This window comes from Fundulus heteroclitus, chromosome 4 (genome assembly GCF_011125445.2).
Source record: "Fundulus heteroclitus isolate FHET01 chromosome 4, MU-UCD_Fhet_4.1, whole genome shotgun sequence".
In the NCBI taxonomy this organism is placed as follows: Eukaryota; Metazoa; Chordata; class Actinopteri; order Cyprinodontiformes; family Fundulidae; genus Fundulus; species Fundulus heteroclitus.
The window spans coordinates 10,924,173-10,938,757 of NC_046364.1; the positions used below are offsets into that span (position 1 = coordinate 10,924,173).

The window sequence follows — 14,585 nt, forward strand, 5'->3', positions numbered from 1 at the left end:
AGCCCTGAAAACCAGCACTGATATAATCATCTTACAATTACACATTCAGGATTAGAATGAAAAAGAAATTTATAATTATAGAGATTGATGACTTAAATTCCTAGAGACGACAGTTGAAATATAAACTGTCCTGCATTATGCTGTTTCTGCAAATGTCATAATTCTGATCTGCTCTGGCTCTTTGCTGGAGCCAATAAAAAGAAAAGCATATTTAAAAAAGAGAATGTGTGTATTTGTCAGGATGAAAAGAAAAATCCTCTCCCAAGTCAAATCTGCACAATTACAAAGCTCTGGAGAGCTATCCCCAAGAAACCCTTCCGTGGGCTTATCAGTCACAGCAAACTGCAGAGGTGACTATTTCAGACTCTGCAGATTTGAATATAGACGTCATGATTATTTTACCATTGTATTGTACCCTTGAATAATTTCCTGAAGCCATCTCCTAGAACCTGCATAAACTGTTAAATTCCTGATCTAAGAAGGAAGGGGGTAGCAGGCAAGGGAGTAAAGCAAATACAAGTGCTGTCAGTCAGTGTGGCAAGCTAATTGGGTCGATCTCTTTAGTGGAGATGAATGAAGAGATTAACTCTCCCTATGTGTCCAGTGAATCTCCCCCTCTGGCTCCAGGTAAATTAGCCGATGACAAGTTGACTGTGGGAATTCTGTTCCCCACTCTGACTTAAGGCAGCAATCAGTATCTTTCAGTGACTGCCTGTGAAAATCAAAATGCTATCCTAATAATTTCAGCTCATTTAAGTATTTTATCACTAATAGCTGTTTACAGGCTTTCCTTACAAACTGACAAGTCAATCTAATTATCTTGCTTGCACTATATATATATATATATATATATATATATATATATATATATATATATATATATATATATAGAGAGAGAGAGAGAGAGAGAGAGAGAGAGCATCAGTAACCTCCATATATATATATATATATATATATATATATATATATATATATATATAGAGGTTCCTGATGCTCTGCAGACTATGTGTATGGGCAAAGAATTGGTAAAGCAGGTCAAACAGAGCTAATGAAGACATATTGAAGAGTGATGAGAGAACATGTGCACGGGAAGGTGCAGCAGCACACCAAACTGGGCTCAACTCTCATTTATTTTAGTGGAGAAACTCACAGCATGGTCTTAAAATAGAGGTCAAGGCTCAAATACAGAGAATGTCACTGACCTCTTTTTTTCAACTGCTTGCACCAGAGAAATGGGATGAAAGTGCTCAGAAGGAGCCTCAGTCAAAGGAGCAAATCAATAGAACTGGGAAAGGTTGCAATATACACATGTATATAGAAAATTGATGATTTATTTATTGTGCACGCGTACAGTATTTTACCATTTATTATTTTACAAGACGTATCTTTACTGGGAAACTGATGATTGAAATACCTCATTTTGACTCTGCTCACTTTGACGTGTCATAAAACAGAAAGTATTTTGGATCTTACTCGTGTTCTCCACATGTGAACTTTTATGCTACCTCTCCTCTTTCCCTTAAGGAAGTCCTATTTCGACACACACCGGGCTTTCAGATTTTGCTTCCACTTTGATCTCCAACCTGTCGTTTTACGCAGAGTAGAGACACAGTTGTGAATTGCGACTAAAATATGTCTATTGTTTCTTTGTTCTAAATCTCCATAAATGTCAGTGCAATGATATGGAATCAAAGCTGAAGTGTCATGTTCGCTGTTATTCAAATCTGGTGTCTTAATCTGAAGAGTTAAAGTAACATTTAAGGTTTAAATACTGTTAAAAACACTAGAGAAGCACTAAGCCGGATGGCTGCTGTCATGAGAAAAACAATGACTGTAACTCAACAGCTGTCAGGTTTGCTAATGATGTCCTGGTGCGCTGTCAATCTAGCAGATGAACGGACAATAGTATGCCAAGGAGAAAATACTTGAAACAGCTAATTGCTTCTAAGAGCTCGCTCAAGCATTCTCTGCGTTCACAGATGTCTTTTCCAGCTGCTGTTTCATTACGGATCTTAAAGACAAGATGAAATGCATTGTTTTTTTTATGATACTCCACTGCTGAACATCAGGTATTTCTGATGATAGGTGCATTACTGCAGCCACAGCTAACACATAAAAAGGAAACAAAATGCAATTAAAAAGCACAAAGCATAGCATCTATATTTGTGCATTTTCATTATTTAGCCTAATTTGCCCCTGTCATTCTGTTAATCTTTGCCAACTTGTTGATTGTCAGTTTGGAGACACATTTCTGGAGACAAGCCCAAGAGTTTTTGCAGCCGGACCTCTGTCAGTAGCGCCAAGCAACACAGCCACAAATTGGAATGTGGTACAGTTCTGGGAAAGTGGCCAAGATTTAAATTAGACAATAACCTCTGCTCTCTCTATATTGCCTCTCTTTTCCAGCTGCAGGCCCAGCTATTTGTTTAATACAGTCAGCCCTGTAGTATATAATAGACTGATATATGAGTCACCGCTCAGCAGTTTGTGCTTTTCAGATTTATAGAGATTGAACAACGGACCAGTTTGTGCTTACTGTGGTGCTCTGTGAGGAATAACAGGAAAGAAAAAGTTTCTCTGCAGCTTGGAGAGTATGGTCATATTACTGAAAAGGGAAGGCCTGGAAGTCTGTTACAGGATTCAATAACTTACGTTAGAAAGTGAAAAGAGTTGAGCAGATTTCCAGCTGGGTTTGAATATGATATTTAAAATAGTTTATTACATTGATTTTTAACTTAATTCATTTAATGCTTTTTAGTTTTTGGAGAACCAATCTAGTCACTTAACCTTGTCTTAATAATGATTTCTGTTTCAAAGATGCGATGCACCATTGGAGCTAATCATGGTGGTACTGATTTCCAGTTTTCGATTCCAGTTTTTTTCCTCACTAAGTACTATCAACTAGAAAAGAGGGGGAAAAATCTGCAGCAAGTCCTTTGTTAGAAATATTACTTATAATCCAAGAGAAAAAGATAGATGGGAATAAATGGAAAATTGATTTAACCACGTATGCATCATAGAAAAGGTCCCAAACCTTTATCTAGCACAAAATTTAAGGGCATCAAAGTATGTACTGTTGGGTCAGTGAGTTGTGTAGACCAAAACCGGAGGGAGTTGTTAGCTCGAGGGCAGTTACCTAAAAAGAATAAATATATGTTTTTCAGAATTTGACTTGCTAATCAGGGCTAATCAAGGAAAATTCCATTATCTGAGTGATTGATTGGTGCATCTGTACTCTCCACAATAAGAGGAGAGTATTCACAAAATCAAATATCGTCTTCCTCTGAGTTCACAAGATAAGACATACATGACTGTTTGAGTTGATCACTAAAAGCTCTTGACAATGCACATTCCCAAAGCCATTTATAATGAGTGCATTATCCAGTAATGGTACACAGGGAATGGCAAAATGCATCAATGCTAGAGGAGCAGTGCAAGAGAGGACTTCAGATTTCAGTTTAGCTTCATGTGGATCTAAGTCCAATCTTTTCAGTTTAGCTTCATGTGGATCTAAGTCCAACCTGACCAATCAAGAGAAACAGCATCAAGACTTCTAAAAACAAACCTGCTCTTCTTCTCTTGTCTGATATTACCCAAGATTTTTACTTATGAGCTTCTCTAAATGCACAGCAACCTCTTACATTTTTATAGAGAAACAGATAGACGAGCGAAACATGCTTCATTTAAAATCTACACCTTCAATACCGTCTAAGGCTGGAGTTGAATCAAAGCTGCTGAGAGTAAACAGCCCTGAGACATGGCTTAACAGTAAAAGGAAGACAACACCGGCAAGCTGAGCCTTTTGGATGTTGCTTCCTCAAGAGCTGTGTGTCCATGCAACAGCAGCCTTTGTGAGGAAGCTACACCATGTTTCTGAAGCCCTCTCCATCGCCAGAGCTCCTTTGTGGCGGTGGGCCAATGGCTTTGCACCCTGCTAGATCAAAGATGGAACCCCATTTAGCTTGTGCTTTCTTTTAGGATTTGCTCTTAAGAGTGCAGATCTATTTTAACTGCTAGGGGGAAAAAGCCGGATGTTGAATACTGACCTGCAGAGTAGTGAGACTGCTGGGCTCGTTCTACTTGTCCATTATGAAAAATGTTGAGAATACCATCTTTGTTTGGGTTACATTTGGAATGCTTAAACTTTAAGGAAAAACAGGAACTGTGCTGAAGATGTGTTTTTAGTATGTTGAAATACAGGTGTGTGTATATATATATATATATATATATATATAAATTAGTATTTTTTTATTATGGCCTTTTTTTATTATGGCCTTTTCCAGACAGAAGACTCATTTGATTTAGATCTTGTCACGAAGGCAGTAAAACTTGCTTCAAATAAATATAACAGTACCTGAAGAAACACACATAAGTGAGAAACTCAGAGCTGTAGTGTCAATAATGAAAAAGCTCTGACTTAGTGAACTCTTTTCTTGATCCGTGAAAGTGTACAAACTTCTCTATAGTAACCAGTTCTGACAATCTTGACTCTATTTGCTCATTATTCCTAGAAAAACAAACAGTGCACATTTAAAATCCATTTTTCCCTAAATCTGTTTTGACTCTAAGAAAAGACATTTGTAAATATTTGATGAATGCAAACCATACTGGTTGTGATTTTTACTCACACAAAAACATGCATGAAAAGTTAACAGTCCAGTCAGAGATTTATGTATAAACCATCAAATGGAAAAGTCTGCAGATATCCCAAAGGATGGGAATTTAGCAGCATTATACAGAGGAGAAACATTTACGTGATGTAATTTGAGAAAAGGGGTTGAAATCTGCAGTCTTTCTTTTGTTAAAGTGTTTTTTGTTTTTTTATGGTCAAAACTGTCACTACGTTCTGACAGTAAAATATGACAGCGATAATCAATGGAAAAAAATTCCTTTCGCGCCCCCAGAGGCCATTTGCAGAAATACACCATTCTTGGTCAGAAACAACCAATCAAGAGTTAGGAAGAATGTCTTAGCAGTGTCAACCACGCCCAATTACGCACTGCTCACACCCCTCCCCAACTCAGCGCGTTCTGTCGTTCGTGTTCTGGTGTGCTGCAGCTGTGCAGTGAAATGGTGGAGAAACATCCTGCTTTACAGGAAAACTGCCAATTTCCAGTGTAGCACCTACTCAGAAGGTGAGGACAGGTAAATAGACCAATGGCAAAAAGCAATCTTAAAAGAAAGAATTAGACTAAACCCAAAATAAAACAAGGGTAAACATTGGAGCAGTGAGGCAGGCTCTGCTTGTGAGGGAGGAGATGTGGAGTGTGGGCTATAGCGCAGCACAGAGCAACGGGGAGGGGCCTGTAAAGTGTGCTTTTTGAAATTTTTAAGCCAAGTCCACATTATTCTCAGAACTCCCTACTGCAGCTTTAAGAACCCAATATTTCCTTTAGGAAGAATGAGTTAAAAAAAACAGGCAATGGATTGCATTTGTGGAATGGAGAAATTGCATATAATTGCTGTAAAGATTATTTGTATACATAGTGAAGAGCAAGGGATTTAATATGGATATCCTCAGGAATTATTTTGGGTAATAGGAGAAAAGACAACAATTTGTATTTGAGTGGTGTTTGGCATTTTGTTGTTTACCACAACGATCATTTAAATTGAGCGTGAAGATCAAGAGCTCTAATATGGAGCCCTGAGGATCTGCCATAGATAGCGGTAGAAAGGAGAAGAATTAATCATAGTTTGCACACTGTGTCTGACCTGCCAAGTTATTTGGAAGCCACCTTTTGATAATTTAGTGTATTTACCAAAATTGTGTTTTCAACTCGGTTGAAAAGGAAAATATAATTTGTCACAATATCGTTTGTAATGATTTACTATTGGTGAACAAATCTACTCACTGTTTAAATTTTAATTTGACCAACATCTTTCATATTTTATGCATACTGAGATTATAGCCATTACATTAATCCTAGAGAGTGACAGGACACTGTGCTTTGTAATGGGACATTCTGCCCATGTCTGTCCCCTTTAGTAGTTGTCTATATGTCTAAATGCTTTAAAAAAAAAAAACAAGTGCCATTTGTTTAAGATTTAATTTAAGCGGCTTAACACACAATGGGTAATTACTGGATTAACATCACCACGTGTTGTCATTGAGTGATTCATAATTTACTAATATTAGCACCTTGGAGCTGGAATGTTCCCTTACAGAACAAGTAGGAAGGTTGTAATCTGTTGATTCTGATGAAAAGAAATATAATAAGTCTTGAGAACTGTTATTTAAATGCTACTGAGTCAGTATTTATCAGTGACCAAAACATGTTTTTTGCAGAAACTACACCAAATTGAGTTTGTGCTAGAAGTTTACGTTACTGTGATTGACAGACTTTTTACCTAAACCAATGTGTGAACCAATACAGGAAAACCTATCCCCAGCAAATCTTATTCAGAAAAAACTTAAAGTGACAGGTTTCAGCAGTGCTTTTTCCACTCTGGTTTGTTTACAGCTGCATGTTATCACTCTTTTACACCATGTATTTGCTGGATATATTTTTAGCCCCATGGAACATGCTGAACGTTCAAACTATAGTTTCCCTTTCTACTGTCTTTCAACGATGCCATAATGACTGGGGAGCCTGAAAAATAACATGATGCATATTTGGTGAGCTGTGAAATGGCGTATAAGTTATTCTTTTTCTTTATTTTGATAGTTTGGCTTATAATTTTGGTTGGATATGCAAACCTAGTGCACCATGACCAAAATATATTTTTTGTTCCATTTAGAGCAGTTTGAGGCACAGCTGCACTACTGTTGTTTGTGCATGATGATTCCATAATGTGTCATATTTGAGGGAAATCAATGGTGGCATCTTACAAATCTAACTTCAATCACACTAAATGTTTTCAGATCAACAAACAAAAAAAAATGCATACTTCAGACGGCAATACTTTTGAACATTGGTGACTGCAAATAGTAATACTTTTGTGGAAGGGAAGATGTCTTCTGGTTTCTCCGAGTTAGGTTTATTGAAGGAAAGCAAGCTGTGATGACACTATTTGGGGCCATGGTGGTCTGTATGGTGTGAGAGGAAGATAATCTGTGCACAGCTTGAACACCCCTGTCATCAGTTTGATTCAGATCCCACATAAGACTTTCTGCACTGCCGTGGTTGTACACCGAGTAACACTGAGAGGCAAAGAAAAAGTGAGATGCTTACAGTGAACTTCCCCTCAGTGGCACCTTACAGTGTTGAAGACCAGCAGTCTTAATGGTGGAAGACATTGCTGGGCTGGAGGGAGTAATGATTTTAGCTTTAAACTGAATTACCAATCGATCGGCCTGCAGATCAGAACACAGCTTGCAAGCTGACTGTGGACACACTACGTTGTGGAGTCCCTTTACAAACTGACTGCTGCACACATTGGAGGAAATATATCTATATCTCAGTTTGGCACTGCATAGGCAATAACCTACTGTGTGTAAAAGACCGTTAAATGATATTGGGGTGGCTGCTGAGTGTTTGTGCTGCATTGGATTGTGAAATATTAGGAGAGGATGAATTAGAATTTCTCTTTTTCAGTGGCTAGAAAGTCAGGCTTTGTGTCGGACTCCAACGACTGACTGAAATATTGCAGCAGGCCAAGTTTGAATGAAACTGCATAAAATAATACAAAGCAAACAGCAGTGAGTTTCTCTGGATAGATGGCCGGGTTTTAACTGTAGTGTTTTCACAGTCTTTTACTGAGGCCACTGGAGAACATATTAGCACAAGTGTCATGTTCCAGAGAACACATGCTAGGCTGTGATTACTGGGCTCAAGCTGAACTGTAAAATCACTTGTCAGCAGTTGATTTGTTTCTGGAAAAAGCCTGGCCTCTTGATTGAATTAGTTTGGTGGTTTTCAGTGGGGAGCAAAAATGTGTCCAACTGTGTTACTTGCTGACAGACGGCACTGATGTTGTGACGTTTTGATCGTACTCTAAAACTAAGGAGAGCATTAGTGTTGAAAGAAAACGGTTACTTTTTTTTTGTCTGTTTGTGTTTAAATAAAGTGCACCTTTTTAAATCCTGCAGTGTTTGAAACATCAAATTCAAACATGCATCTGAATTTGTATGCATGGAATGATGGCGCGAGCTAAAAGAGGCTCTTCAGGCATAGATTGTACTGCTCTTTGTTGTCCAGTTCATGTTTACTGATAGGATCTGTGTGGTTACTCCATCATATTGAAGGTGAGATGAGGTCGTGTTGGTGCAATATTGTGTTCGCCCTGAGGTTGAAATAATTTTGTTTGCTGTAATAGCTGTAAAACACCTTATTTCCCACTGGAGGTGCTTTCATACAAATATTTCTGTGCAGGGATTGAAAAAAAAATACCAAGCATCAAAACCATTTCAGCTGTAGTCAGAAACAAAAAACAACTAATAAATGGGTAACTTTAGATTGCACCTGCTCTATCTAATTATGAACAACTGATATGTTTGTGGTGCTTCAGCGATTGTGCATGACATATTTTGATAAGAAGGAAAAGCTTTTATGTGGAGTTTAAGAAAAACCTGGAAATGTATATTCATGCCATTCACTGAACGCCTGCTGTTTTTTTTCACTGTGTGTGTGTGATCATGCAGAGTCTGGAGTCTTTTCACATCAGGATCAGCGCCCATGTAAGCTCTTAATTCTCTCGTCTTAAATAGTTATTGAAGAAATATGCTGCTGGTGCAGAAAAAGAAATAAAAACAGAGTGGCCGGCATTTGCGCTGCCATGTAGCCATGTCTGACTCTCAGCGCGTCTCATTTTACAGAGAGCCTTTAGCTGTGAATTCACTCTGTTAATGAAAGCCTTAAAACACCACTTTTCTATGGCTTCACCCCTGCCAGAACAAGCAAATCAAATTTAAAATGTGACATTATGTTTTGTTTATGGAAAGATTTTCTCTCAGTGCAAATCCCAGGATTTGCTCAAAATGTCCATTTTTAAAGCTACATCCAAGTTGGTGTACATGCCGTTGTTTGGCTCCTTACATGGCAGACGCCATTCTCATCTAGCTCGTCACATCATTTTAATTACAGAGCCTTCATTGTCTGCGCTGACCCATTTTAGCGTCAGCTGCACAGACCCTCCAATCACACTTAATTTCTTCTGGCATTTGACTCTATCGGCAGTGCTGCAAACATGAGCTCTGAGTGCCCCTCTCTCCACCCCACCCCTCACCAGAAAGGAACTGGGAATAACAATCTCCGCTGCCTGCTCTTGTCTCGGCAGCCTGACCAATGTGGACTGAGCTTTTATGATTGATAACAGTGGCAAGGGGACATTTCTTAGGATGTTAGTCACAGTTCTACAGGAAAATTGGAAGCTGCTTTCAAACAACCTTTGAAACACAAAATATGGCTCAAAAAGACAAAGCCCAGGGAGACTCACATCACTAATTGGCACTTGGACTTAACTTAATTGTGTTTTCTCTAATGAAGCTAATGAGATTTGGATCAGTGTCCATGCTTGCAATGTTCAAATTAGCCATATCTAGTATGATGTTTGTTGTTAATGACTCCTCACATGTGCATAATTGTAAGGTTGTCATCAGCAGAACACAGTGATGTGTATCACTGTTAGGAATTTAGTTGATAATCTGTGGCAGTTAATGTGAACATAGAATGTTAGAGTAAAACTACAGCATAAGAAAACTTTGGTGGTGTATAACAGAGAAAATCAGCATTGAACGCATAAATGTATTTCTGATCATCTTCACTTCTTTCTGAAGATTTTAAATTTAATCCAGTCAGGTGATTTATGTACTGAACAAATCTAGAAGCTGTATTTTCTCTCTCCGAAAGAGTTTGTAATCCATGTCTTCAGGAAGGTGCACCATGTTTCACCCCCCCGATTCTCATCGATAATTTATTTCTTCTTCAAATTTCTCAAACCTAACCAGAATATATTCTCAGTGGTTCATTAGGTAACACAACTGTTCTTTAGCAAAATTTGAATCAGCTTCAGCATTCTTTTTTCAGCAGTAGTGTCTTGTGCAGTGAGCAAGCATGGAGGCCATTACTTGTTGTTTTCATGGAAAACCTGTTTCGGCCAATTCCAGGGCTCTCTGGACAGCTTGTCAGATTATTTTGATTGCTCTTCTGTGAGAATGCTTGCCAGGAGCACCTGGTCATGATGGGTATATGATAAAATCATGTTCTGTACACTTCTGTTTTAGAAGTTTAGAAGTTTGCTCATTGGTTTAGACTTCTTTCTGTGGCTTTCTTGTGCTGTTACTGGCCTCAGGGATGAATTTTGTGTTAGTAGCCTCATTGGTGGAAAAAAAAAAGGTTTATAGGGAAAAATGTTGACATGATTAATATTAACTTTCTCTATAATATATTAAAGATAATTGTAAGAAGATTATAGCTAGCTAATTTCTGCTTTATTATGTGTAATGTATTTAATTTATCTGAATGGCATTTTAAAATGAGTAGTCAGTTCACTTTTTGAAACTGTACTTACAGAACCAGAGGAAGCAGGGCCTGCCCTGCATGTAAGCCTTATCTTGTTCTAAATCCGAACAATTTTCTTAGTGCTCGAAGAGAGAGGGATATCTTTGAGACTTTAATTTATTATCTAAAAGAAGACGAGGGACAGAGGAGCAGTTCCAAGATAAGGCCATGGTAAGGTTAATTACCAGCTGAGTGGCTGACGTAACCCAGACGCGTCACGTCTCCAAGTTACACACAGCTGGGCAGGGAAAGAGTTCTAGCAGTTGACAGATGTTTCTCATTGGAGCCGTGCAACTCTTCACTTCTATGTCTGAACATTTTGACATAAACTATGTAAACCCCAGTTTTTAAGTCGGACAGAGTTCAGTGGGGCAGCTTCAGGCTAACATGGCACCAGAGGCCAAAGCAGGCTTAAACCACCTGCTTCAGTAACTGCAAACAGAGCTCATGGCACCTTACTCGTTGTTGCGTAGCACAGTTAACGCTGCTGCCGACTTCCCACTCTCTCTCCAGGGCATAGACTAATTAATGGATACCATTCGCAGTTGATTAGCAGCACTTCTTTCTGTAATTACATTCTAATACTGAGCACTCATAAGAAAGGGAGTATTGACTGAAAACACAGAGCTAGAAAACGCTCTTCTCATTTAGATCCTAGTTTGTTATCATTATTGCTTGGTGCCTGTCTTGTTTATGAATGTTTATATATCTATATCTAGTTGAGCTTGTCACCGCCCAGTGTTTATTAAGTGAGTTTGTAATAAATACACAGAGGACATTACTGCAAAACTCTTAGTAAAACTGGGTTCTCAGTTAAATTTCATGAAGATGTAACCTTACTATGATTCTGTCTTCCCTGAGTTGTGCAGGCTGTTTGCTTTCTTCACTCTTACAGAGGTGCATTGTGCTCCTGGGCCCAGCTGCTAGCCCATAATTCTTCATTCTATGTCCCATTGTTTCTACCTGTCAGCGCAGTTGTGTCTCAGAAGCAAACAAAGTGGCTGCCATTTTGCCAGCAGGCCATGTGTGGGTTGGAAGGGGCGGGGCCATGTTGTGGAAACGTGTTATTTCTTTCCAAACTACAGGGTTTTAATAGCTTATCAGTTGCCTTAAATACTACCCAGTCTTTACAGAGTGGGATGCACAAACTCTCCATTGTTTCCCACACATTATTATGATGCATGTAGGCACTGTGATTCAATTGATTTATTTTGAAAACAATCTGCATAAGATTGATATAAGTTAAATAAAATGGTAACCCTAGCTATCCCTGGCCAACAGTGTTACTCTCCCACAATAAAAATCCCCTCCACCTCTTTATTTCCCTCCAGTATCCCTCCTCCCGTAGGTTATTTGAAGTTAATAACCTGCCACTGCATCCTGATAGTAGGCTTTGTGATGCAAACATATCCTTAATTGCCATCCCATAAGAGCTGAATACCCGGAGTAGATTCTCATTACACTGGCTTGAATTGACCAGGGCCTCTCACATGCCTGTCATTGTGCAACAATAACAGTAAAGTGGCAGAATGCTGCTTCGCAGGTGGAGAAATGGGTTAACCTGGTATGGAAACATTCAACGTGTGACAGTTTATTTGAGTAACATTTATCTGTTTAGAAAATTAGGTTGACGACTAAACCCAGTGGATGTTATCAACTGATTGTCATTTCTTTCATCTTCATTTACAGTTCCAGAATAACAACAACTACATGAACATGGCCGAAGCAAATGGCGCCCTTCTCGCAGCTGGGGATGTGAGTACACTTTACTTTTCCTTTGTTAAATTGGCCTTTGAGCTAGGACTGAGCAAGTAATCATATTTCTGCTCGATGTCTGTTGTAAACAATCACAAAATTAATGCAATTGACAAAAATGTATATTATTGATATTAGTTGGCCTCATTCTGCTTCCTCCACGCAAACGGAGGATTTCACTGTAAATGTCATGAATTTTTAAAGAATACCTAATCAATTCACCAATCAGATATTTTATGGTCAAATTACTGTAATTGATTTTATAAAGCTCTGCCCTGTAAATCTCAGTGCTAGTTGATTCTAATTTATTTTTAGGAACAACAGAAGGTCTATTTTACAGAAGAAAATGTAACTGTTTCAGCAGTAAAATTTTTATAGTAAAATACAACCCTGATTTCTTATAAAACAGCCCAAAGTTAAGGAGATGTTCTTCTCTCAACATCAGTGGACTATGTACAAATACTGTAAAATCGTTCACTTATTGCAAAGTGGTATTTATAAGTGAAACCCATTTAAAAGGAATCACAGTCAATCTCCTTCACTCTTTTACCTCCCAGGCTAAAGCTCATTAACTTGTTCCTTTTTATATTTGCACACCTGTAAATGTAATGTGAGTCATATTGCAATATATTGAATTCATTGTCAAGTTTATTATTAAAGACAAACAAGTCTCTAACACATGTTAGGCTATTAAATAGCTCGTTAATTTATTGCAAGTACATAGTATTTTAAGGCAGTCTATACAGAATCTGTCATTAGCAGATTAGTCACCGTTAAACAGCTCTGTAGTTAAACATTATTTTTCCTGTACATGTAGCAAGAGTCAAAACAGAATTTAGAGGAATGAACTGCAAATGTGCGCACCTATCATTGGTCACCACATCCCTGTTTATTCTTGAACCCATACAGGAGTTTACAACAATGAAAATATGAGCTAGGCTTATCCTACATTGTCATGCAGAGAGGTGAATTTTCTGTGATCTGACTACCTTGACTGCACTCTGTATCCCCAGCTTTCTGAGATAATACTGTATCTTTCAAACACCTGTTTCCCTTCCTCTTTGCTAAGGTATAATAAAGGAGCAAAAAGACATTTCACAGTCGTATCACTATCTGAGTATCTCTATCTGTTGGCACTTACAAAAAGTGAAAATGTCAGCAATAGGAATTTGCTGTGGAGCTGCAGGAATAACACTGTGCTGTTTTTCTGCATTAAGAGAAAGACGGGTGTAGTGCTTTCTGTGGAAGTCTATAGAAGCCTCATTGAGCCATAGTCATCCTAACAGTGTGCTAAATTTACCCATTTTATTCCCCCTCCACCCACTCTGGTGCCCTGTCATTAGAGACAAGAGTACCAAAAATACCCGTCGTCCTCTGTGGTTCAAACGGTTCAATCTAATTCAGTGATTGATCTGCCTTCAAAACCCACAGCAAAGCACACTTGTGCTTCTCCAAAATACAGATATAGTTGTCATTGTTTACCTCATTGTTTTCATTCATGTCAGCTGGGCAGCAGGGATGCAACTGTGACACACAAGATCAGGCAGTCACATACAAGTGTGTGGAGCGCGTGACCTTGTGTTCATAAAGTGGTCGCCTCACAAAGCCACAGAGCATTATAGAAGAAGTCTAATTTTCCCCACATTTACGCTGACTGGGCACATCCTCTGTATCCATGTTGCTGCACAGGCCCAATGCAGCAGGAAACACATCGACACAGTCTGCTTGGAGAGCGTTCAGCCCCCAGCTGTGAGGGCCCGCTGTGGCAGTGAGGGGAAGGGGGGGTTCGGGGGATCCTTGATACAAACAGTCCAGCTCATTTGCATTTAATCAAAAGGAACAACTGTTTCCAGTGTTAGGGCACAGATGGTATTGTGCTTTTAAAGGAAAGAAAGAGGGAGACAAAGTCATAAACATAGATAGTCCTTTCAAACATTCAAGTTTTCAGACTAATGTGTTCTGAAGCTTGAGCTAAAGGAAGAATAAAGAGACTTCTTCCTTCTTCTTATGAGAAGATGTTTTTTGACTGGCTCGTGGTATATGTACTGGAAAGGAAGGATCCTTTATTACTGCTTCATTATGCTTGAAAATACATTTTCTAAATCAAATGATACAACAGGATTTTTGTTGAACGTGGATATGCCTTTTTTGAAAAGCACATATATTGAAAAACAGGTTGCGTTTTTTACTATATATTTGAGAAACAAACCTGCACACCATGGTGATACATGATGGTGACAGCGTCATGCTTTGGGGATGCTTTTCATTAGTGATGACAGAGAAGAGATGTAGAGTTTGTTAAATGATTGAGCTAAATTCCAGACAATCCTGGAAGAAAACCTGTTAAATGCTGCAAAAGACTTAAGACCAGACCAGTCCGGTTGCATCCAA

At 38.6% G+C, this 14,585-nt stretch overlaps 1 protein-coding gene across 1 annotated transcript in view; it reads left to right on the plus strand.

Annotated features, from left to right (window-relative positions):
* Window positions 1-14,585, plus strand: part of tox3 (TOX high mobility group box family member 3) — a 54,622-nt gene that overhangs the window by 15,628 nt on the left and 24,409 nt on the right. Inside the window, exon 2 of the mRNA XM_012880208.3 lies at window positions 12,129-12,194. Within this exon, the coding sequence (XP_012735662.1) occupies window positions 12,129-12,194 (66 nt within the window). The remainder of the gene's footprint in view (window positions 1-12,128; window positions 12,195-14,585) is intronic.